Raw genomic sequence first — 23907 nt, 5'->3', positions numbered from 1 at the left:
ACTGCAGGAACAGGCTGCTACCACTGCCTTTGGGCAGCTGATGGCACAGCTCCCCAGCCCTGGCTGAACCTCTGGCAGGGACCAGCCTTACACTCGCCTCCCTTTTCCGCCTGCTCCACGCGGGGTGACCCAGCCCCATCAGCTCCCTCCCTCCCTCAGCCCAGAGCTGATGCCACAGGAGGTGGCACAGCAGCAGCCCCAGCCCCGCCAGCCCCTGCGCTGGGCACGCCCTCCTCTCACGCAACAGCTCCACGGGCACAAAATCACCAGTGGGAGACCAGGAGCTGAGTGCACCCGCACTTCTGGGAGCCACAAGTCCCGCAGCAGCTCACCCCCTCCCTGGGGCCTGGGCAGAAAGCATCAGCACAGACATGCTAGAGGCAGAGTTTATTACACTACGCAGGCTAAGAACCCTGGGCAAGGCCCCACATGGGTAAGAATCGAACCAGCTCTTTATCAAAAAGTTAATACTATAGTCAACCCCAATCTCCTTTGGTCATTACAAAGCAAGAGAAATATTAAAAGAACAGTATTTATACACAGAGGGAAGCTGAAGAGAGTCTGTCCAGCCCTTTCCCCCCACCCCATTCCCAGCACATTCCGGTGCTCGGTCTTGTGTCTCTCAGGAGCAGCAGAGTATCAAATCTTCACGAGATGTTGGGTTGCTGGGGTTTTATTATTATTGTCATCAATAAAAGCAATAATTACCAAGAGCTGCCATTCCTGTTCCTCCCCAGGGAGGGCAGAGGGGCAGCACCAGCTCCCCCTGCGTGCCCCCCGGTGCAGGGGATGGCTGTGCGCACGCGTCCTCTCGCCAGCGCACACACGCAGCACAGCTGGCACAGGCCATGTGGTCTCTGATCCCTCGTTTGTACACAGTCTTTTAAAAAAAATATTGTATTATAATAATAATATGAATTTCTCTTTCCGTTTTGTGTCTTCTGGAAAAAAAAAAAAAAAAACGAAACAACAAAACAAACAAAACAAAACCAAAAAGAAGTGTCAATCGTCCGTGAGGTCCTGCACAAAGAGGACTTCCGTGTGGCTGAGTCCGGCCTCCTGCAGCGTGGGGGGGTTGGGCCACTCCTCTGTAGGGAGGCAGGGCAGGACACGGCGAGGGAAGTTGGCCTCAATCTGGAACTTCTCAGGGCTTTCTTTCAAGGAGAACAGGAAGTCGTGGATCACCTGGGAAAGAAGCACAGAAATAACTGCCAGCTGGGGGAGCAGTGACACAGCCAGAGCAAATCCCTGATGTGGGGAAGGCTCCCAAATTTGCACCATCACTGCACGGTAGACCCGAGACAGCCATTTCCTTGGAACACGTGAACCCGGGCTTGGCACAGAGCACGGAGGAGAACAGACACTGTTTCTGACTCTTCCTACACTTTTATTTCATAGGGAGCAGTGGAATTATAATAGAATACATATATATATATTCTATATAATTAGAGAATGGTAAGGGTTGGAAGGGACTTTTAAAGATCATCTAAGTCCCACCCTGCCCTGTCATGGGCAGAGACACCTTCCAGCCTTTCAGGAAGCCAAGAAAGCTTCTTCCATTTTCTGTCCTCTTCCAAGCTGGTAGAACCAGGCCCCACAGCACTCTCCTTACCAAGGAGCAGCTCTGCCTGCCAAGGCTCTCAGCAAAGGTCACCATTTGGCAAGTCCAAGGGAAAAAAAGCTTTGCTGAGCCACCTGCAAGTCTCTTCACCCCCTTGCTCTGCAAGGCCCTCAGCTCTGCCCCAAGCTCACCGTCAGTGACTGTGTGAAGTGGAATCGCCGCTCCACTCTGGAATCGTTAGGCAGTTTGAAAATGATCTTGACACTCTCTGGGTCGTCGGGATGCGGCTCTGGAGGAAGGCATTCCGACTTCCGCTCCTTCTCCTCCTGCAGGGTCTGCAAGGCAAGGAGGGAGCAGGAGCAATGGCTGTGCACTCAACTGACCTTTGTGCCTCGAAGGATGCTCAAGCCCCAAGCAAGACAAGCAATTCCAACTGCAGGCCAAGACACACAGGACACTGCAGCCCCTCCTGCAATCCCTCTGCTCTCACCTGTCGCCGCCTCTCCTCTGCCAGTTTTTGCTGCTGCACTTCCTCCTCCTTCTTCTTCTTCCTCTCCCTTTCCTCCTTCTTCTTGCGCTCCTTTTCCTGGTCTGCACGTAAAGATGCCAGATATGCCTCGTCCTGCTGCTGTCTCAGGACTTGGGTTTGGTTCCTCTCTTCCCTGCAAACACAAGTGGGAAGTGGTCAGGTCTAACAGGCCCTAAAGTGAGGGGATGGCAGGCTGAAGGCAGACCCAAGGGTGCAGGGACAGCCTCCAACTCATAGAAGCACACAGCAGGTAATGCCTTGGGGTACCACAAGCTCCCAAAAGGCCAAGCCAGGTCCCCACAGTCCCTCACAATCAAACTGCTTCCCAAGGGTGGGTAGAGCTGGACTCAAAAGGCTTCTGAAGTCCTGCAGCTTGACAGAGCTGACAGACAGCACAAGAACAGTGCCCAAGATTCCTGACTCATATTTGAGACTCTTCCTGATTTCATCTCCTTCAGGTAACTCCTTGCACATTTCATAAACTGGAACATGTTACTGGGTCCTCACACACAGTGTGGGGCAGAGGAGGGACAGACAGGAAGTTAAATTGTAGGATCCTGTTTTGGATGCAACCTGTTCATCCCTAAGAGTCACCAGGGACTTGTGAGGCCCCACCAGAAAAGCAGCCAGAGCTCAGCCCAGCCAGCAGCACACAGTCACCAGCTGGCTATGGACACCAGCTCTCCTGCCTGCAATGCCTTTGCTCCCACTCGGATCCTACTGGCTATTGTCCAAGCTTTCCCTGCAAAGCTCCAGCAAGCCAAAAGTGTGCTCCAATTGCAGAGAACAGAGTACTCACATCCACCTTTCAGTGGTGGGATTGTGTGTGCAACACATCTGGCTCCCTGGCTATAAGATGGCCTGAATTTATGGACTGATGATCCCCCTGGAGGGAGGAGAGCCCGTGGGCTGTGTCACAGAACCAGAGGTGCTGAGCTATGTGCCTGCACACGGTGTCTGGAGGGAGGAAGGGGACAGAGCAGAGCCTGCCTCAACATGGTTTTGTTACTGGAGCTCTGGTCCCACCCTACCTTTCCAGGCGCTCGGACACCAGGTATGTCTGGTTGGCATCCATGATGAACATCAGCTGATTGATGAGGTCATCAGCCTGGATGAGGCCTTCCAGCCGCCCAACCACGGTCATCCTGCGGTCCTTGAGCATGATCACGGCCAGGAACGGGTACGTGTTCTCCCGCAGGGCCTGGGACACTGGGAACAGGCACAAACGTCACCACCCCACCCACCAGGGCCACCAAGGGTACAGCACAAATGTTTCCCATCACTAAAGGCCAAGGAAAGCACCTTCCCCAGACATTCTCTCTTCCAAGGCAAAAAAAAAAAGGCCTCAGGCTCCATTTTGAAAATTAAACCCTGTAAGTTAGCAAAGGGAGGAAATGGCTTGGGAGCACAAAGACTGATGGGAAAAAAAACAAGCTTTCAAGTAACCAAAAAAGGCTCTTTTAACTCAAGCAGGAAGGAAGTAAATGGCTCTGAACGTCCATTCAAAATGGGACAAAGCCATGGGTTTGAAATGCAGGAAGAGAAACACAGGACAAGCACATGGAAACACTTGCTCAGGTGATTGGAGATGGTTGGACTCAGGAAGAAACTGTCATGGGGGAGACGGCAGTATGTCCACATTGAACATTTCTGAACAAATTTAGGTTGGCTTTGCTGGAGGCAGGCTCTGTCTGAATCAGGGAATGGAACAGATGATGTGCTTAAGTTACTGTTCATATATGGCTGTTGATGCCCTCCTTAAAACACATGGTACATCATGCAACTTGGAGCCTCTGTTACCAGTGGAGCCTCCCAAACAAAATCAGAGCAGCTCAGGGATTAAATGGAAGGCCATGATCCCTTCCAGCTCTGCTTCCCAGGCTGTGACTCCAAAGCACTGCAGCAACGAAATAGGAGTAAGTCAAAGACTGTCTCCTCAGACAGCTGTTCTCTCAAGTTGTTGATAACTGGGAGCAGAACTGTGGAGCCAAGAGTGACCCAAATGTAGCGTTTTCCTGACCATGAAACGGAAATGGTGGAAACAACACAGGAGCCATGAACAGAACTTTGGGAAAAGGCTCCACTTGCAGCAAACCCTTACCAAACTGCTGTCTGGCCAGGTATCAACAGCTCTCAAACACTGTGGGCTTTTGAGGAGACACAGAGATTGGGTGTGGATTAAGGTGACTGTCTCAGAAAGGGAAAGAATGCACCTAACAAGTCATTCCTGGCCTCAGGCGTCACAGGAGCCAGTGTTAAGGACAGATCTAGTTGGATACTTGTTTCTACACTCAGTTTATCCCCAGCACACACCCACGAACTCCCATTGCCAAGGCACTGAAAGCAGCCTAAAAGCCCACAGCAATAAGCACAGAACTACAACTGCCCAGAAACACACAGAACGGTGGAGGTGAAGATCAGAATGCATTTCCTTGGCATCCAAATCTTTTGAGATATCCCAGGAAACCAACACCTCTATTTTCCCATGCAATCCTGAAATCTGTTGTATTTTGTGCAAGTAGGCAAGAGAGTGTTCCACACGTGTAAATTTGTCAAACAGCATCTGGCTTGTTCCAGAGACAGGAGGGGACAGGTAAAGCCCAGGAGGGACACACTCACCTCTGTATCCCTCTGGTTTATTGGTTGAGCAAGCCCAGAAGAGCATTCTAGTGTTGATGAGGGTGATGACCTCAGGTGCACACAGTGTATTGCTGGGGGATGAGAAGAAACCATGTGAGGGAAGCTGCATTTCAAGTGCGAAGACAACTATTTGGGAAATTCTCCTACCTACCGGCAGAACTCATCTGTGTCTTGGTGGTCATCTCCATGAAGATAAACCAACAGGAAGCGCAGCTCCCGCTTGGCATCGTTCAGTGCCTTGGCATAAGAGCAGAGGAGGTAAAGTTACTTGGTCTCTGGGCAAGGGGAATGCAGCACCCACAAGGCTTGTGTGACCTAGGCCATTACTCTGCCACTAGAGTGGTTTTAGTGAAGCAGCAGCAGAGGATGAACCTGTCAGACCTTCTAAATAAGCCTTTATTTAAGAGGGCTACAGTGGTGTTCTCTCATATCCTCTCAGGGTGTGGCTTTGGGGAACACTGAACTCAGAGTGAAACTGGGTAGGCAATGACACGGGCTGACACCTCAGCTGCCTCACCAGACTCAGCTAGCAGTGAAGAACCTCCTTCACCCCTTGGACTCACAATGGCCAAGGCTGAGCTCTCCCTTGAGCCTGCACAGGACACAATCTTCATATCACACCAAATGAAAATTCTACTAAAACAGGTAATAAATAATGCTGCAGACCCCCCAAAAAAACAGACAACAAAGAAAAGAATCCCTCCCTTTGCACATCTGTAGTGTCTGGATTCCACCCACCCAAGAGCGTTTTTAACAAGACCACAGGATAAGTGCACAATATGCTGTTTTACTGGCACTGAGATTTGGTAGCCTAACCATTCCACAATTACTTGAGTCTGGATTCCAGGAATGACAGAGGAGCCTAAAAGAGCTGCAGAGGCAGTAAGCTCCATCACTGTGCAGTGTGGAGCAGACAGGCACTGACACTTTTTTCCCCGGGTGCTTGGGAAGCTGTGCTGATCCAATGGTCTGATGGGATGCTCTGCAGGAGACCCTTCCCTTGGCCAGGCTGAGAGAAGCTGTGCAAGAGGCAGTGTCCATGGGGATATTCCTCTTCTACAGAGAGCCCCCTCAGATTTGATATATGGAACACTCACCTCCCATAATTTCTTAGGGGCTCCCTCTCAGTTTTGAGGCCCTGAACTGTTGTGAAGTTGCATTGTGATACAAGCCCAGGCAGTTAATCCCAGTTTGGTGAACAGAAGGACAGACTCTGGCACAGCACACCAGTTTATAAAAACAAAGGCAGGACTACAAAGAAAAGCTGTCAGCTACAGAGTCACACAGACGGTCGAAGAACAGCCAGAGTAGCTTTGCTTTCCAACTTTGCAGGCTTGGCAAATCATCAAGCCTGGCAGACACTGGTTTCCCAATACACTTGTTCACTAGCTCTCCATTACCCTGTTAAGTGAGTTTGGGGATAAACACTGGGCTTGTAGATGAAAAGCAATTTTGCCAAGTAGGCCCTGATACCATGTGGCAAAATCACCACCCCTCAGGATCTAGGCACCAACACATGACACTGACCTGGCTGTAAGTTCCCTGGTAGAAGACAGGATGTATCCTCCCATATTTTTCCTCAAACATATGAATAAATGAAATAATGTCACCCACTGGGTCGGTGACCCGACTACGAGGATCAGGGCGTATAAAACGCAGAGCAAACCTAGGAAGGAAGCAAAGGACACTGGAAATTCAGCTCACTGACTTCTTGAGGCACAGGTTTTCTTTTCTACAGGTAGTCACTGGGATTCACAAAGAGGAAAAAAGTCATAGCTGAAACCCTTGAACATTTATAATCTGGACCTAAACTGATATCCGCTCCAAACGGATAACACTGCTACAGAACCAACCCCCAATGAAGATTCATCTCATGCCAGGGATCAGTAAGGATCTGAATTCTGTGTGATTAAACAGTTTCAGCTTCCTCTGAAGCATCAAGCATAAGCCACACCAACAGTAGGAGGTCTGAAGAATTTAGTCAAAGATGGGCTGTTAAAAGCCACACATTTTTGGCCAGATAACTTTGAAAACTGCATTTCTGCTAATCCAGAACTAACAATTTCAATGCACAAAGAGTTGCAGAAAGAGAACATTACACTACGAGTCCTATGAAACTGTCATTCCTCTGAAGCTGAAAAAGCTTCACTGCAAGGCAGATGTAAGTGTTGTTTAGTTCTACTGATGCACAGAAGATACACTGAACTTTGGAAATGCCTTTAATGGGGAAAAAATGTAATACAACAGGGAAAACTGCCAAACTGGGGCAGATGGCAGGACTGCTGACTATCTACCGCCACTGCCATTCCCTTTTCCCTCTCTCAATGCTGTAAAGGAGACAAGGAGAATTAGTGCTTTGGGGCAGTAAAGGAGAAGAGTCAAAGACACCAAAGGGAATAAAACAGAGGTGGTTACAGTTTGGGTTTTGCCAAATAACATCCAGGAATTAGGGCAGGTTAACCTGTGGCCCACCCCAATGGGACATGATTCTGGTGTTTGTCCAAGAATACCAAACATCTGGACACTGTTTTGCAACCCCTTTGTGTGGCACTCAGACTGTAAAGCTGAGTGGAGTTAGAGATCCAATTAAACATTTCATTTACAGAGCTGCAAGGTGCTCTTTTTTCTGCGACAAGATTTATTTCTTACTAAACAGCACAGGAACTTTACAAGGCTACAGATAATGCCAGTTAAGCAAACAAATGGAAAATCTGCCATGAGGCTTAAAGATCTATGTGACAAGAGATCCAGCCAAATCCGAGCTAGTGTGTTCCCTGATGCAGTCAAGAAGTGAGTCAGCACAAACAAGGACTTACCTAAATATATCAAGTAACGTGTAATAGGTAAATCGGAATGGAAGCATTATGAAGTAGTAACCCCATCCTAACAGCCCCTGCAATTACAAATATGGAATTAATTTTCTTAACTCTACAAAAAGACTAACAGCATCAAATCTTACAGGTGCTTGTGCAAATTTGTTTGTAAAACATTAATGAAAGTAATTGATACTGTATTCTAGTTAATACACATTTAAGGGGGGCTCAAAAAAGAAAAACATTATTACTGCCACATGGAGGGGACAGTCCTTTGTTCCAATTCAACTGATCAAAAGACTTCACTACACCACAGCAAGACAGTCTACGACAAAAAAAAAAAAAAAAAAAAAAAAAAAAGCCCTCATACTGTGAATCACAGCAGGGAGAAAATCTCCACAGCAGTAACAGAAACTGAAGGAACAGATCTACATTTTTTTTTTTGTAAGACAAAATATTTAGAAAGGAGGTAATAGCATGCAAAGAAAACAATTTCTTTCCCTGCTTGCAAGCTCTGTATTCATAGTCAGCCAAGAAGCTGGAGAAAATCCACTGTAAGATAACTTGCCCTTGGCTGTGGCCTTGAGACAACGTAGCTGTAGATCCTGTGGTCAGCTGTATTGACCTGCAACGGCCGCAGTGGAGGAGGATTAAAGACACTTGGGACACCCTCTTGCTCGTTCAGTCGGTCCTGCACAGCTGCCTTTGACATAAGGAAGAGCAAAGGGAGGTTTCAGGCATCTTATGGTTTTTATACTTTGGACAGTAACAGTGGGTATTACTTGTCCACAGCCCCAGAGCACTGGATGAGCACAACTCCTGACAAACAGCAACTACCAGTGCTCTTTTCCATGTGGAAAGCCTTCTCCATGGCAGCCAGCACACAGGCTCCATGGGAGGCCACATGGTGTGCCAGTCAAGGGATTGTTCAGAGCCATAATGACTCTGCTGTGTTTGGCTGAAACCAGAGGTGTGGAGATACAGCTCTTGAGAGCTACTCGGTTAAATCCAGGGGGGGACAGATTAATCTTACTGGTAGGGCCCCCCACTCCCACAGAGGGCTGCATTTAATCCAGGTACTTGGAAACTGCTACAAGCATTTTCAGTGGTACCTCTATGTTCCAGTTGTGCTGCTCCAGTGTGTGGCGACATTGGTCCATGGACTCTATGCCAGTCAAGTCCTAAAGAAGGAGAATAAAAGGAGATGAGTGCCAGGAAGGGCTGCATTTTGACTGCTCTTAACGATGCACGAGCACAGATGGGAGTTACCACAGCACATTATCACAATGCCCATTTTTTAAGTGCCCTGCTCTGAGTTCAAGAACAGAGTGACCCATAAACACACAGGAGGCCTCAAACAGGCCTTTGCACCCTTCCAGCACCAGCCAACTCCCAGCGTGCCCAAGGTCTGTCACTACAACAACACTCAGCACAGTCAAGGGTTGAACACAATACTGCCCACAGGCTTCACTCTGAAAAGATGTGCCAGGCCAATGTCCTCAAACATCACCTTGAACTCAAAATACAGACAAAGCCTTTCTGAAAACTCAAGATGACTGTTACTCCACTCACTGCCAGCATAAACAGAAACTAAAACCAAAATGAGCCAGGCATTACTGAAGGTGATGTTCCCAGCATCACAGGGGAAGTAAGAAAAGTATAGTAAACAGTGTAGTAAAAAAAGCAGGAACAGTCCAACACAGGGCCTGAAACAGAAAACAGTCCAAACACACCGACAAACCTCAAAGCCACTGGGTGTATTTTAGCCCCATGCCAATCAGAATTTCTGCACAGGAGATCAAACAATTGTGTCTTATTACAGGAAGCTACATGAATGCCTCCTGAACAGGGACAAACGTTTGCTGAAGGGAACACCCCTGTCACTATGCCAGAGAAACACCTCTCCCCCTTGCCCTTGCTTTAAGGTCTGAGCAGATGTTTTCCTTACTTCCTTGAAAAGCCCCTGATGCACTCCTGACAGGCTGACCAGTTAAGAATGCACTGAATTGTTTTTTTACTGGAGAAGGATGGTGCATCTATTCCCCTCCCTGCCCCCATTCATACATTCCACATGCCATTTCCACCCAAGTAACAAACACTGTGGACAAATGCCCTATTCAATCTCTGGGCTCAGTTCAAACTTTTCAGCATTTCTTGGCTTCTTTCTCATTAAGTCTCCAGATCATCACCTTCTCTCCAATCTACTGGGCAAAAATCATTTTCATTCTGCTGCACAGAACCAATCAGACTGTTTAAAGCATTGAGACTGCAGAACTTCAGGAAAAAAAAGCACTTGAAGTCTCTGTTCAGTGGTGTATAAATATTTATTAAAAAGTAAGTCTGCCGCAAGCCTCGCAAGGGAACACTGCAGAATTGGATTTCATAGAAGAAATAAAGCTCAGTGAACTCAGCTGTTGCTGCTAGAATACCTTTGATTATTACTCCGATTCATCATTTAATGTTTAAGATTAGTTATCTTTTTTTAAAGATGTGCTTCACAGAGTAAAATCTAGGGTTTGTATCCTGACTTTATTTTTTTAAATTTTTTTATTCAATTTGTTTCGCATTCTGGCTTTATTTTTTCAACCTGAATTCCTACAGCAGGCACTTCATTGTCTTTTTATAAGGACACCATTAAAGGCACCTGCAACCTACTCAATGAATTGATTTTACAGTGGAGTCACAATGTGTTTATTCCAGAGCCATGAAAGTCTTCTGATCACCACTCCTCAATACCCTGGAAATTGGTGTTTACAAAGTTTACAAGATTCAGAAACTCATTTACACCTTTGTCTCTAAATGCCTGGATTATCTGTGAGCACTAAGAGCATTCCCTCCTTTTTAAATTATGCAAAATTCTTCTGCAGTTTTAGGTCAGAAAGCAGCAGAGCTATCAACGAGCATTTAATAAGCACTGAATCACTGCAGCATCTGCAAGACCTGAGTTCCACAAAGACACCAGAGCCAGCCAACTTCACCCTTCCTGACCACCACCACAGTGACAGGCAGCTCTAGTCACTTCTCAGTCTTCTACACCAGCTCTCCAGGGAGGTGAATTTTCTTTTATTTCTTTTTCCTTAGCATTTTAATTCAGCTGCTCTCAAGTCAAACCAGAAGTGACAAAGCCACTCCAAGCAGGACAGTGCCTAGCGCTCCTGCCACTTGTCTGATCAATGAGGCTTCACAATTAAACACTGCAGAAAAAACTGCCTGGCAAAGGCAGCTTTTCACACTCAACACCTTGCTGTCTGTTACTCTGATGTGCTCCACCATGTTCTGGAGACACAGCAGGGTTCAGAATGACCCCCGCCCGATGAAAGGAATGGCAGGACCACAGTTCAACCGCCACTTCAGAGACTCTTGCTGGCAAACACTGATACTCGTCATTATCACCCTCATGACATTCCTACAGCCCCTGCATCACCAAGTCATGGAAACAGATCAGAAACTTGAAACTCCCCATTATTTCCACTGCCTCAGCATCTCTGGTGAGCTTTGTTCAGCCGCAAACTTATACATATGGCACACCAGCACATTCTTAGTATCATCAGGGCTAAGAGAATGACCAGCATCTTCAAGCCTTGCTGCTCTGATCTCTTATTAGCTGCCTTTAAGAGCACGGATCTTACAGAAATAAGTAGTTAAAATTAGTCCCATTACACCAGCACTCTCAAACCTTCAAATAAATCCAAGCTCAACATAGTGGCCAGTATTTCAATAAACAAAATATTAAATTCCACAAATGCCAGAAAAGTTCAGTAGTGGCTTCTCAACCACCAAAGCAAGAGTGTTATTGTAAAGCATAAGGAAGCTTTTGCTGGAGGTAATTATTTGTATCTCTCACCTTTGAGACCGCTCAGAATCTTCTCAATACTGAAGTAGCGGAAAGTACAATTTCATGCTTCAAAAGCAGAAGGAATACCCCTGAGTGGACAAAGGTTGTAAAGTGGACTTACGAAACCGTCGCCTCTACAGATACGCTCTGATGTTGAAACACAGCACAGGAGATGCAAATCCACAGGACTAACTGGCACTGCTCTTGCTTCCCAACCCACTGCCAAATTCCAGAGAATTACTTTCCAACGGTAAAGAACATCTGAGTTCTAACTGGAAAAATGCCTTAACCAAGAGTTCTCATTGCATATCACAGCAAATGTCTTTCTGAGGGTTTTGATGGATATACTGAGTGGGAAAGCTGCCTGGAGTTTCATGTTTCCTCCTTCCCCTAAATCAGAGCCATATCCAGCCTTGAGCATTCTGTTTTCCCCAGCTGAAGTCAGAGATTATATGAGTGCCAACTCTCTTGAAAATAACACTCCATTACATTACATTAGCACATTACAATATCAGACATCAGCCCAAGTGTAATGGGCACAGATCAATATCCAGATCCTACAAAAGCTGCTCTGCCGTTTCTTCCATCTCCCAAATGAACCACATCTCCACAGCTTTCCTAAACTGTTCACAACAAACTTCTCTCTCCAAATGTCAGGACAGCGAGGTCTTGACAGATGAAAAAATTAGATGCTTTTATTCTCTTACTTTATTAGCCAGTTCTCTGGCAGTAAATGGGAGGCTGAAAGCACACAAGAGGCTTCGTTGCTTTCATTTCAAGTTTATCCCAGTTCTCTCTACTGATTTTTTTCCTTTACTGACCTGCCCCAGCATGGTGCAGAGAGCTGCCCTGTTCCAGCCCTGCCCACAAGAAGGAAGCTGCTGGTTTCAGCATTCTGCCAGCAAAGCTGTTTGTATGAGCACTACAGAACCCACCACACAAACATCAGTGGAATTAATGCAGAGCAGGCACTAACACAGAACTGTGCCCAACAGCTCGGGCCAGGACAGGACAGCACATTCACCTCTGCCTGGAAAGGTGCATTCTCCAGCAGACATTAAACAGTTTAGGGCAACAGCACCTTCACCCCAACCAGCTTTTTACTAGGTGAATAGCAGTCCTTGCTCAATGCTTCCCTCCCTTTGGCTCTCTATTTCACTGAGGGCCTTCTACTATTCCTTACCTCATCCTTGTCATCCTGCCTTCTTTCCTGGTCTGCTCTGCTGCTCTATTCACAGTGCAGTGGGATATAACCTTCTGTGGAAGTGCAATGCTCTGTCACCATGGAATGCTGTACAGCCTACTTATGATGGCACATCACAAAGTGTGAAATTATCCTTGAAAACACTGAATTGTTCCCTGCAAACTCAGCAGGGGTCCCTGAAGGCTTTCCAAGCTGACTTGTAGCAATGTACAAATTATTTTAATGACACTTAACCTAATCTCTCCAAACACCTCATTCTTCCTATTAGAGTCTGAGAAAAAAATCTCTTCCAAGTGGACTGATTTACTTTTGAGGAAGCAGCAGGACTCACACCTGAGCCCTTCTCAGCTAGATGTGACATATCAGAGGAGAAGGAATCACCAGTGGGGTCTGTCATTAGCCCTGGAGAAAGCTGATCCAACACACCCCAGATGACACGAGAGGGAGGATTCTGGCTGGTGTCCAAGCCTTCTGGACCACAGCTTTCACATCTGGCTCTGCACAGCAGTGGTCTAACTGAAAAAATTTCTCCCCTTTACAGCCTGAGGAGTGTTTCCCTGTACCTCAAACCAGAGCTTGGCAGGAAGCTGGACTAAAGCATGAATCCCTCCTCCTGGTTCCCTGGCAGCCCTCTGTCCATGACAACACCAGGCAGCACTGGGAAACAGGATTATTTCACTTCACAGCTACCCACAGGGGTTTGAAAACAGCAGCAGAGGCAGCAGTGAGAGCAGCTGGTCCTACCTGTCCAGACCAAGCAGATGAGCAAAAACCAGGATATCTCACAGCAAGAGAATGGGACATTTCTATGTGCAAACCCCTCACCTACTCACCAGGCAGCACAGGGACAGCAATGACTAACACTGCTCTGTACCTTTAGTCTGTGTTTAATTTGACTGCCCAAACAGCTCCATTTGCAGTAGATTTTAGAGGGGACATCTGTAAAGCAAATTTCCTCATGGGTCCAGTCATGGGAAAACACCTGAGCATGGTAATTAAGTCAGGGGGCTGTGAATCAGGTGAAGGCTTGGGAAGTCGATGTGTGGAATGATGAACACCTGCACTGTCTCAGCTGGGGAAGGCAGGGTCAGATGCCCCTGGAGTCCCTTTAAATCTACAGTTACATCACACCAAACTTCCAAGGCACAGTCTTCAAAAAAATAATGTAAAGGAACAAAAGGAGACAGAGCACTCTTAAAAGTAATCACGGTATTTGTAAAAGAACTGCAATCCAAGGGATGCCACATGATGCCCTACAGCTCAGAAACAAACCCAAGACACCTGAAGGTAATTTTCATTGCTCAGCACATTTAGTTACTCATCACTGAGCAACCCTAAGAATTTCAGCTGCCCAGCACTGTTTTCTCCCCAGTAAACCACATCTTCAGACTGTGTTTATGATCACTCATCTGCCACACAGCCCCAGGCCTCGCAAACCAAAGGTTAAGCGACCTTGCCTGTGCTGTGTAGCAGACACAGATTAGATCATTACAGTCTCCAGCGGCGTTACCCACTCGTGAGGGACAGGGACTATGTTCCACAGAAACCCACTGGATAACTCTCCCTCGGTGCCAGGAAAGGCTCTCCAGCTACGACAAGGAAAAATTTCAGACTAATTAAAATGGCCGGGAGTTACCAAGGAGTTTTTCTTGCATGGAGTTTACTGAGCAGCCACCTCTCGCCTCCCCTATCAGCGACGACAGAACATCGCCCCGACAAAGTGTTAGGGGCACGGAAATCTCACTCACCCCGGCCAGGACTGGGATCACAGGTGTCTCTCCTCTCACCGACCCCTCATGCCCAGCTCGACACCCCGCTCCAGGACGGGCCTATCCGGCTCTGTGAGCCCCGTACCCCCCAGCGCCGGCGGGGCGGGCCCAGCTCAGCCCGTTCCGTGTCCATGCACCGCCTCCCCCGCTCCCGCCGGCCGGCACGGGCCCCCCGGGACGCGGCACCTGGAACTGCAGCAGCTTCTCGGTCTGTTCCGCCGTCAGCTCCCGTTCCTCAGGCGCCGCCATTTTGCTGCCGCCTCTGACCCGCCGCTCCGTCACTCTCCGGAAGTGACGTCGCCCGCCCACACTTCCACGCCAGCCCCGCGCGGCGCGGCCAATGGCTGTTTATGGGCCGCTGCCGGAACTGCGGGGCCGCATTCCGGACAAAGCCGAAGTGCTCTAGGGCCTGTCCGGAGATGCCCGAATCCCATCGGCAGCGCTGGCCGCACTCGGGTGTCCCCGGCGGGCACGCGTAAAGCTCCGAAGTGTACCGAGCAGCGCTCGGGTGTTCCCGGCGGACACACGAGGGGTTCCGAAGCGTGCCAAGCGCTGCTCGGGTGTTCCCGGAACAGGCCGGGGATGAGCGGGCAGCCTGTTGCTGTGGGAGCGGGCCCTGAGCCCAAGGGGGGCGGGGGAGATATGAGCCGAAGACGCCCGGGAACTGGCTGTGTTCCCGTCACCGCGGGGGCTGCCGGTCACCGAGTGGGACCTGCCCGGGCACCTCCGGTCCCGTCGGGTGTGTCCTGCCCGCTACCTCTGATCCCGCCGGGTGGCTCCTGCCCGGCACCCCTCGTTCCGCTGGGCCGCCCGTGCGCCAGGCCCAAGATGGCGGCGGCCGCTAAGATGGAGGAGGCTGTGAGGGGTCCCGCTCCCACCCGCAGCTACGAGCGCCCGCCTGAGGGGTCGGCGCGGCGACACCGCGGCCAGTCGAGCCCCGGGGGAGGCAGGCGGGCAGCCCCGGCTCCCCGTGCCCGCTGCGGCTGGCGGGAGGCGGGACGCGCCCGCGGGCCCGCCCCGGCGTGATGTCAGCGCGGCTGCCCCGCCCGCCGCCGCAGTGACAGCGACAGCTCCGCCCGGGCGCAGTCGGGCCCAGCCCAGCCGAGCCGCGCAGCCGGACCGGGAGCGGCGCGGGCGGGCCGGTCATGGCCGACGACTTCGGCTTCTTTTCCTCATCTGAGGGCGCTGGCGCCGAGGAGGACCCGGCCGCCGCCTTTCTGGCCCAGCAGGAGAGCGAGATCGCGGGCATCGAGAACGATGAGGGCTTCGGGCCGACCGACGGCGAGGCGGCCGCCGCCCCGGGCGGGCAGGCGGCCCCGCCGGAACAGGGTGAGCACGCCCGCGGGGGCCGCTCGGCTGCGCTCCCGCCGGGTGCGGGCGGGCTCCCGACCTTGTGGGGTAACGGAGGGCTGTGCCCCCTTCTGCCCCGAATGGGGGGAAGGGTCCTCCGGGCCGCATCCACGCGGGGCTGGGGTCCCCGGGGGATGCACGGCATCCCCGGTGGGTGATGGGGTCTATGCTGCCCCTCCTGGGCCGGTGGCGGGCTGATCCTGTGGGCCAGGTTGGCATCCTAGCGAAGGTCGTCTGGGCCTGTGCTTGTGCCTGAAGGGCTTCTCGAGCCTCGAGGATGTGGGGTGAATCCTGAGCTGGGATGTGCTAGCCATGGGGCGATTTCTCCCCCTTGTACTGGGTTTCCCGGGTTGGATGGACTCCCGACTCCATGTTTCAGTGCTCCTAGCTATGGCAGTGTAAAAGGCATCCAGGCGGCACTGAGGAGCAATGACAGCCTTGTCACTGTCCCCACAGACAGGAGAGCCCTTTGGGATGTAAAATGGAAGACATTGCCATTGGGAACGTTGTGGTCCCAGGCCCTGCAGGTAGAATGTGCTAATTCTGCTCTCTTGTCTCCAGTCTGCAGGGGCTTTGGCGTCTGCTCTCTGTATGGACATGGGGGCACTGTTGCCACAGGGCTCTGACTCCTTCCCTAACCCAGCCTCACAGAGTCTCCTCATGCTGTGTGTGGAGCAGTGGTTTCAGAGCTCTGCACACAGGGCCATGGAGGCAGATCTGGGCCTGGAGAGGTGTTGACAGCCACAGTGATAAATGCAGTTAGACAGGCTGGAGCTGGGTGTAGTCATGGGGCTGAGCACTTTGGGGGCAGTGCTGGCCTGAGCTGCACTGTGTCTGTGCCTGCAGCTGGCTGGCCAGGAGAAGCCCTTGGTCACTAGGGAAAGCTCAGGGCCTGGAGTGTGATTCCTTCAAAGCCTCTTCTCTCCTGGCAGCAGAAAGCCCCCTGCCTGGGCTGGCTCTGTGACCCAGGTGTGCAGCTCTCTGGGGCTGTGTGGGCGGATGGGTGCCTCATTACCAACCCTGACCTTGCAGCTCATCCCAGGTGGGCTCCTAAGGACCTCGGCCTGTAGGCATGCCCTCCTGTCCTGGTGGAGCACAAGGAGAATTTCCATGGACCATGTCCCTGGAGAGTTGCCTTGGCATTTGGCTGGCAGCTCTTGGATCAGCTGTGTCCTGCAGCCTCTGCAGGTTGGGGTTGGTCAGGTTGTGTCTCTACAGTCAGAGCAGCAGCCTGTGTCAGTCTTGTGCTGGAGCAGTTTCCCTAATCTTCAGATAAGATTAAACACCAGTGAAAACACCATAAAGATGTAAACGCCTGCAGAAGTTCGTGTGGGAGAGGGAGAGGTGCTTGCTGAATCCCATCAAGGACAGGACACTGGGAGGGTATTGTGCCATGGGTGTGCTGGGCTGAAAAATGCACAGACAAACTCCCAGGAGTTGATCTGATGTAGTTTCATGAACACCAGCCCATCTGGGATTACCTGCAGCTGCCATAGTTGTGTTTTTTCCTTCTCTCTTCCTTTTTCTCAAACAGGTTTCCAGAATGGAGGAGCCACTGTCAATGGAGATGTCTTTCAGGTGAGAGCTCAGCCTTTTGCTGGCCCAGGGCTGCTAAGGAAGATTGGGTGGGTATGAGGCCAGCAATCTGCTGCTCTGCCCCCAGCATTGACTGGAGTTTGCTATCCAGCTGCAGAACAGCTCCGGTGCTCCTGGAAAGGTCTGGGTCTCCTGTGGGAGTCCTGGCTGCTCCATTCTCTTTGAAGAGAAGATGTGTCTCACCTGCCATGGTCTGCCCCACATCTGTTTGCAGGTGGCTTGTGCCATGAAGGAATGCCTGGGCCCTAAGAGCAGGTGACAAATCGTCCATTCCCCAAGAGGTCCCCTCTCTCCAGCCTGGCTAGCTTCTGGAGGCCTCTGGGGCAGGCAGGAGCATCTCTTGACAGAGGTCAGAGACAGGATAGGGCTGCCATGGGGCTTGGATCTCCCATGAATACCACTTGCCCCATGGCCAGGTGCTTTTTGGGGGACCCACCTGGGTCTCAGATCCCTTTGGAAGCCTGAAGGCTAGCTCTGCTGTCAGCAGTGCCAGCATCTCACAAGCCCTTTACCCAACTTGGTGCCCAGCAGTGGGGCATTTGCACTGCCCATGCCTGGTTTACAGGATGATAATCGCATCAGGAATGGGACAGACTTAATTAGATTGAGGATCTTGGAAAAAAGCTGTAATCCCATTGCTGAGCTTGGTGTCAGACTGGGCATCTGGCCAGTGGAAGGTGTTAGGGGAGGAGCTGGGCCTGGCAGGGCCTTCAGCTCAGACATGAGGGAAGCAGCTCGGTCCCGGAGCTGCCTGGACCCCAGTGAGGGCCAGGGAGTCCCTGGGGAGCAGTTCCGAGGCCAGTGTCTGCCCTGTGCAGTGGGGCTGCCTGGAGGATACAACAGCTGCGGTGGCAGCGAGCAGCAAGTCAAGGAGAGAAATGCTGGGAAGGCTTTAGGCGACAGGGCCTGAGGCTGGGAGAGCAGCTTGAGCAGCACTTTGGGAACACTGTCCCACATGTGTCAAGCTGTCACCCTTCCTACCTCCTATCCTGGCTTGTCAGTGCTGGGAGTGTGGAGTCCCGACTGCTGCCAGCCCTTGGAGGTGGCTGGGCTGGGCTCTTGCAGGCACTGGTGCTGATGGTGAGGTGCTCATGTGCTGCAGGAGTCCAACGGCCCCACGGATGCCTACGCAGCCATAGCCAAGGCCGACCGGCTGACCCAGGAACCCGAGAGCATCCGCAAGTGGAGGGAGGAGCAGAAGAAGCGCCTGGAGGAGCTGGGTGAGACCCAAGGCCATGTGTAGCCCCCTGTGCTTGTGACATGGCAGTCAGGGGTCCCTCACTTCTTGGTGACCCTGCTGTATCCCAGAGAGATGTCTTGTGCCCCTGCCAAAGATCTGCTATCCTTAGGGCAGTGGTGCTTTTTGGTCGGTATTGGTGGGGACTGGGGACAGGTCTGAGGGGCTGCAGCTGTCCTGACTGCCGAGGGGCTGCTCAGTACATCCAGCAGGTGCCAGTGTGGCTGATGGGCTCTGTCTCACTCGGGCCTTAGATGCGGCATCAAAGGTGACTGAGCAGGAATGGCGTGAGAAGGCCAAGAAGGACCTGGAGGAGTGGAACCTGCGTCAGAATGAGCAGATGGAGAAGAACCGAGCAAACAACAGGTGTGTCAGGGTCAGCATGGTCAAAAGGACTGTCTGCCTTCCTGGAATGTTTGAGAGCCTCTTTCCCCAGAGTGGGGTCCAGCCCTGCAGGGACAGAGCATTGCCAAGCAAGGGGAGAGACCCCAGGTCTTGGAGTAGCTCTGGTGGCTGTGCATAGCCACTCTGGCTGGAACCACACTGGGATCAACCTGGGATCTTGGTGCCTCCTGCCCCTGCAGGGGGCTTGCAGGGGGGCAGGGTTGGGCTCCAGGTTCTCCTGGTGTGCTGAAGTGTGTGGGTCACTCTTTGGGAGGACTAACCCCCTCTGTTCTCTCTTTCTAACCCTCTGCCTGCCTCCGTTCCACTCTCTCTCTCTCTGTGCCCGGGGCTAGGATCGCTGACAAAGCCTTTTACCAGCAGCCGGACGCCGATGTCATTGGCTACGTGTATGTGCCTCTTACAGACCATATCCTGCCCCGCAAGCTCTGGGGGTCCCACCTCCAGCACTGCCTGTCCAGCCAAGGGAAGGGGGGATGCTGGGAGGTACTGGGCTGGTGAGGTACCAGAGGGAGGATGATGCAGCTGAGTGTATCCAAATGGTGGAGTTTTAGATGAGTGGAGCGCCTAGAAATGCCTCTGTGGGTGCTGGTTGATGATGCAAAGCTGTGGGCTCTTATGCCTTTTTGGGGATGGCTCTGTGGGGGTGAAGTCTTGGGAGCAGGCAGATACTGCTGCACCCCTGGATGAGTGATGTTTTAGGTGAGTGCATCCAAAGGCAGACTTGAGCAATGTGTGTCTCTCGGTCCCAGAGGACACTGAGCTCATCAGCTGGAGTAAAGGGACAGGAAGCAGGGACACAGGGGTTTTTAAGACAGAAGGAAGAGCCTCCTTGGAAAGGGATCTGCCAGTGACAACCCTCAATATCTTTGCAGGGCCTCGGAGGAAGCATTTCTGAAGGAGTCCAAGGAGGAGACCCCAGGCTCTGAGTGGGAGAAGGTGGCCCAGCTGTGTGATTTCAACCCCAAGAGCAGCAAGCAGAGCAAGGATGTCTCGCGGATGCGCTCGGTGCTCATCTCCCTCAAACAGACGCCCCTGTCCCGTTAGCTGTGCCTGGCACAGCTGGGAGCACAGCGGGCATGGCTGGGCTCACTGAGCCAGGTGGCTTCAGGGGCTGGCCCAGGAAAGGCCTCCCACTGCCTGCTCCCTGATCTGCGCCTCGGCTGTGCTCGAGTCACTGGTTGTATAACTCTCCCCATGGTTTTCCTTTGCTTAAAAGGTGCATTGGTCTCTTTTTACACTTATTTATAAATCACTGTGGCATTTCCCCGGGAAGCGGCACTGGGTGGCAGAGCTGAGTTAGTGGGGAAGGCCCATCCCACGCTCTTCAGGAGGTTATGTCTGAGAGCCTGGCTAAATGAGCAGGGAATAGCCCATCCTGTGTTCCCCACTTCACCCCTGTGCTGGGAATAAACCTGCCTGCAGCCGTCCTGGCAGCCCCATGTCCAGGCTTCAGTCCTAGCCCTGAGGCAGGGATCCCAATGGGATCCCGGGCTGCTGTCTGCCTTTCCCATGGGATTTAGAGCAGAGCTGGAGCAGAATTGGGAGGGTGGAGAAACAGCCCTGGCTTGTCTCCACACTGCTGGGTCCTGCAGGGAGCATGGCTGCAGCATGGCATTGCCAGACTGGCAGGGACTGAGCAATGTCAGTACAGGCGCCCAGCTTGGGCCTGGACTGCCAGCGGCTGCCCCAAGCCCGTCAGAACTCTGCCCAGCCTGGCTATGCCCTGAAAAGTTGCTGCAGCTCCATCCATCCTGCAGTGCTGGCAGCACAGTGGTGTGGGCCACTGGGAAGGGACTATGGGGGGAGTGTGCAGGATGTTTCCTGTCCTTCCCCCATGAACACCAGCAGTTGGGAATGTGGGATGCCTGGCTTTGGGGGACCCTTGCCTTTGCTCTGCTCCTTCCCTTGCTACCAGAATGGGAGATGGAGGCTGTGTAGTTGCAGGGAAGGAGGTAGGAAGGTCCAGCTGCTGTTGGGCAGGTCAAACCCCCATCTTCCTAACCCAGGGGCCCCGAGCAGGGTTGGGCAGAGTTCTGGTGCTGGGGCTTGTACTGGCCCTGAGAACAACCTGCACATCTGTCTGCAGCTGCTCTGCCCCCTGGATTTGCCCACCTAAGGCAGTGTGGGGAGATGCCTCAGTCCTGCTCCCTGCTCGAACTTCTCCTCTGCTTGGCAGGGATGGCACCAGTCCTGGGAACCTGCAAAACTTCTGGGTAGCAGAAGAGGGACAGCCTTGAGCTGGTGCTCTGGGTCTGGCCTGTTGAGGGCTTGGGAAGGGCTTGCAGCAGCTTTGGGGAACACAGAGCAGAGCCCACAAAACATTCACTTGAGCCCCTCTGCAGAGCCCTGCTCAGCTGGAAATCAAGTGTGCAGAGCTCTCCCGCCCTGCAGCTGTGGCTCCAGGGCCTGAATGCCACCAGTCTTGTTGCTGTAGCTGTCGGGGGGTGCTTGGGCACGGTCTCACCAGTGGGCTGGGAAGGTAAATGGGTGTGTAGGGAATCACTCGGTGTTGTGTGCTGGGACTGTGCCCCCTGCCCATAGGGCTGATCGTTCCTGCCTGGCCCCCTGAGCTCCAGCATGTGTAGGCAGCTCTGCTGTGCTGCAGGGCACCTGGGGACTCGGCTGCCTGCCTCAGCCTTGCATTGCAGAGCAGCGGGAAGCACCCCTGGCTACTTGTGGGGGTGCAATATGCCTCCCCTGTGCTCTGTCCCTCCAGCCCCTGCAGGCAGCTGGGCCCCTGGGTGCCCCAGCTGCCATGTGCTCCATGTCAGGCTGGGGCAGCTCTCGGGAAGCCATGCCCACAGCTGTTCTACATCCCCTCGGCTTTGGTATCTGTGACTGTCCAAATTACCTGTTACAATAAACCAACATCTCCAATCCTACAGGGCACTGTCGTCTTTCTGCGTTAGGGATGTATGCTGTGTTTAGGAGAACCTACAGCCACACTGCCTTGTGTGGAAAGGATGGGGGCTGGAGGAGAAACATCCTACAGGAAAAGAAAGGAGTGAGGGGAAGGCTGGAGGGTTTGTGTTCGGATGAGGCCAAAGCAGTGGCAGCAGGACCTGGGGCTTGGCTCTGTCCCCAAGGAACTGCAAGCTCTGGCTTGTCCAAACAGGCTGAGCTACTCCCCTGTCCACTGTGCCCTTCTCCAGCTGCTCATGGATCTGCCCACCTGCTGCTCCTCACACCCCTGCCCCAAGCTGGCTGGGCTGGAAGTGCCAGTGAGGCAGCCAAAAGCAGTTTCCTCTGGGAAAGATGTCCAGTGCAGGCAGCCAGAGAGGGAAGACAGGCCCTGGGCTCCCCGTGCTGAGGTGGACCTCACCCTGCTCAGCACTGGCGATGGCTTGTTGCCCACTCTTACAACTCAGAGATCAGCTCTGGTGAGCAAGAGCCTGCCCTCTCTCCTTACCAAAGCCCACCAACACAATTCTCTAGACAGGACAATCCACATGCTTGTTTGCAGATAGAGGGTTTACCCCTCAGAACATCCTTACAAGGACTCTGGGCACAGGCACCAACTCACAGAACAACACCTGGGAACAGCCCAGGCTGCTTGGTGAGGTGTTTCAGCACAGACAGAGGTGTCTGTGCCCCTTCCCCTGCAGGTATGAGCTGCTGCAGCCACAGTGCAATGAACACAGACTGTGGCCCCATGCCCTCCCAGCTCTATGGCCCTGGCATGGGAGAGCAAAGCCTTGCGGATCACCAAACCCCCTGGTGTGATCCAAAGCCAACAGTGGCACCATGTTTGTCAGGACACAGGCAGTGCATGTCCTTTGGAGAAGAAGGTGTTGCTGACTCCCCGGCAAGAACACCCGAAGCGGCAGCACATCACAGAGAACACAGCCAGACCCCATTTCAGAAATGTGAGTTCTCTGCTTGTTTTTACAGGGAGTTTAATGTCTTGTTTCTTCTTACATCACCACAGCTTCATGATAGCCATGTCTACTCCTTTTTCTCCCTGCACTGTTTACTGCTATGGCTTCTCAGTGCTCTGCAATCCAGTATCAGTCAGAATCTTACTGCAATTCACTTTATTACTCACCAGGTTCAATTGAACAGGTCACACAAACCTCCCAAAGTGCCTCCCCCGCTGCCTAGGGACTCTGTCCTGGTCACTGCCTGATTACAACCACACCTCAGACCATGACCAAGAAGACACAATTTCATCAGCCTGTGACAGCATCAAGCAGGAAGTCTGACAGGGGTGGTGAGCCTTAGTGACATGTAGTGCTGCAGGAGGGTGAGCTCTTGGGGAAACAAACAAACAAACAAAAAAAAGCCACAGCCTAAATTACATGTTAATCACAGAATGTATTCACCCCATTTCCAGTGCTCCAGAACTGGCTCTACCGAGACATCACAAAATCTCTCAGAAAACTCCATCCGCGGCCAGGATCCACCCTGCCAGCCGGGGCTGCTGGTAGACGCTTGTCCGATGTCACTGTCGGGATTTGATAGCCGTGGCCACCATGCCCCCCAGCAGGGCGGCGAAGGTGCAGCCCTGGGCTATGACACGCGCCCGCATCATCAGCTGGGAGCGCCGAGTGTTGCCTTTCTTGAAGCAGATGATTCCGTACACCAGGATACTGACGGTGCACAGGCAGCCTGCGGGGAAGGACGGGGACTGTGAGGCGCGGCTGTCCCCGGGCCTGAGCGCTGCGGGCCGGTTCCACCGCGCTCCCAAACCCGAGCCGGCCGGGGGCTGAGGGACCGGCCCCTCACCAGCGGCCATCGCGCCAGCCCGCGTCCCTCACTCAGCCTCCGTCCCGCCACCCCCCGCCCCACCCTCACCGAGGGGCACCAGGGGGTTCTCGCGGGTCTTGCGCAGGAACTTCTCCGTGAATCCCTCCTCAGGGAACGTGGGCAGCGGGATGGGCTCCAGCGGCGGGGGAGGCCCGGTCGCCATGGCCAAGGTGACAGCAAGGCCCTTTCCGGCTGCCGTAGCCCCGCCTCCGGAGCAGTGTA

At 52.5% G+C, this 23907-nt stretch overlaps 3 protein-coding genes across 4 annotated transcripts; 1 reads left to right on the top strand and 2 right to left on the bottom strand.

Annotated features, from left to right (window-relative positions):
* Positions 1–372: 372 nt before the first annotated feature.
* On the bottom strand, positions 373–14703 carry FAF2 (Fas associated factor family member 2). The gene is made up of 11 exons (XM_068206102.1): positions 14538–14703; positions 8656–8724; positions 8112–8246; positions 7547–7623; positions 6258–6396; positions 4882–4967; positions 4710–4801; positions 3122–3299; positions 2052–2223; positions 1753–1896; positions 373–1185 (listed from the first exon to the last, which is right to left on the bottom strand). The coding sequence occupies exons 1-11, from the start codon at positions 14598–14600 to the stop codon at positions 1003–1005; spliced, it is 1338 nt and encodes a 445-aa protein (XP_068062203.1). The 5' UTR covers positions 14601–14703; the 3' UTR covers positions 373–1002.
* A 662-nt stretch (positions 14704–15365) lies between these two features.
* CLTB (clathrin light chain B) lies at positions 15366–21821 on the top strand. 2 transcript variants are annotated; one of them, XM_068206095.1, is made up of 6 exons: positions 15497–15680; positions 17236–17279; positions 18400–18517; positions 18789–18900; positions 19272–19325; positions 19812–21821. In XM_068206095.1, exons 1-6 carry the CDS (start codon positions 15497–15499, stop codon positions 19981–19983), a joined length of 684 nt encoding a protein of 227 aa, XP_068062196.1. In that variant the 3' UTR covers positions 19984–21821. The 2 variants fall into 2 exon arrangements, with proteins under 2 accessions (XP_068062197.1, XP_068062196.1); XM_068206096.1 differs by lacking the exon at positions 19272–19325 and having other exon boundaries at positions 15366–15680.
* Positions 21822–23241: 1420 nt separating this feature from the next.
* Positions 23242–23896, bottom strand: HIGD2A (HIG1 hypoxia inducible domain family member 2A). The gene is made up of 2 exons (XM_068206101.1): positions 23734–23896; positions 23242–23547 (listed from the first exon to the last, which is right to left on the bottom strand). Exons 1-2 carry the CDS (start codon positions 23846–23848, stop codon positions 23381–23383), a joined length of 282 nt encoding a protein of 93 aa, XP_068062202.1. The 5' UTR covers positions 23849–23896; the 3' UTR covers positions 23242–23380.
* Between the last annotated feature and the right edge of the window lie 11 nt (positions 23897–23907).

This window comes from Anomalospiza imberbis, chromosome 15 (assembly GCF_031753505.1).
Source record: "Anomalospiza imberbis isolate Cuckoo-Finch-1a 21T00152 chromosome 15, ASM3175350v1, whole genome shotgun sequence".
In the NCBI taxonomy this organism is placed as follows: Eukaryota; Metazoa; Chordata; class Aves; order Passeriformes; family Viduidae; genus Anomalospiza; species Anomalospiza imberbis.
The sequence above is the reverse complement of the archived record's forward strand: the minus strand, read 5'-3'. Positions and strand labels throughout refer to the sequence as shown.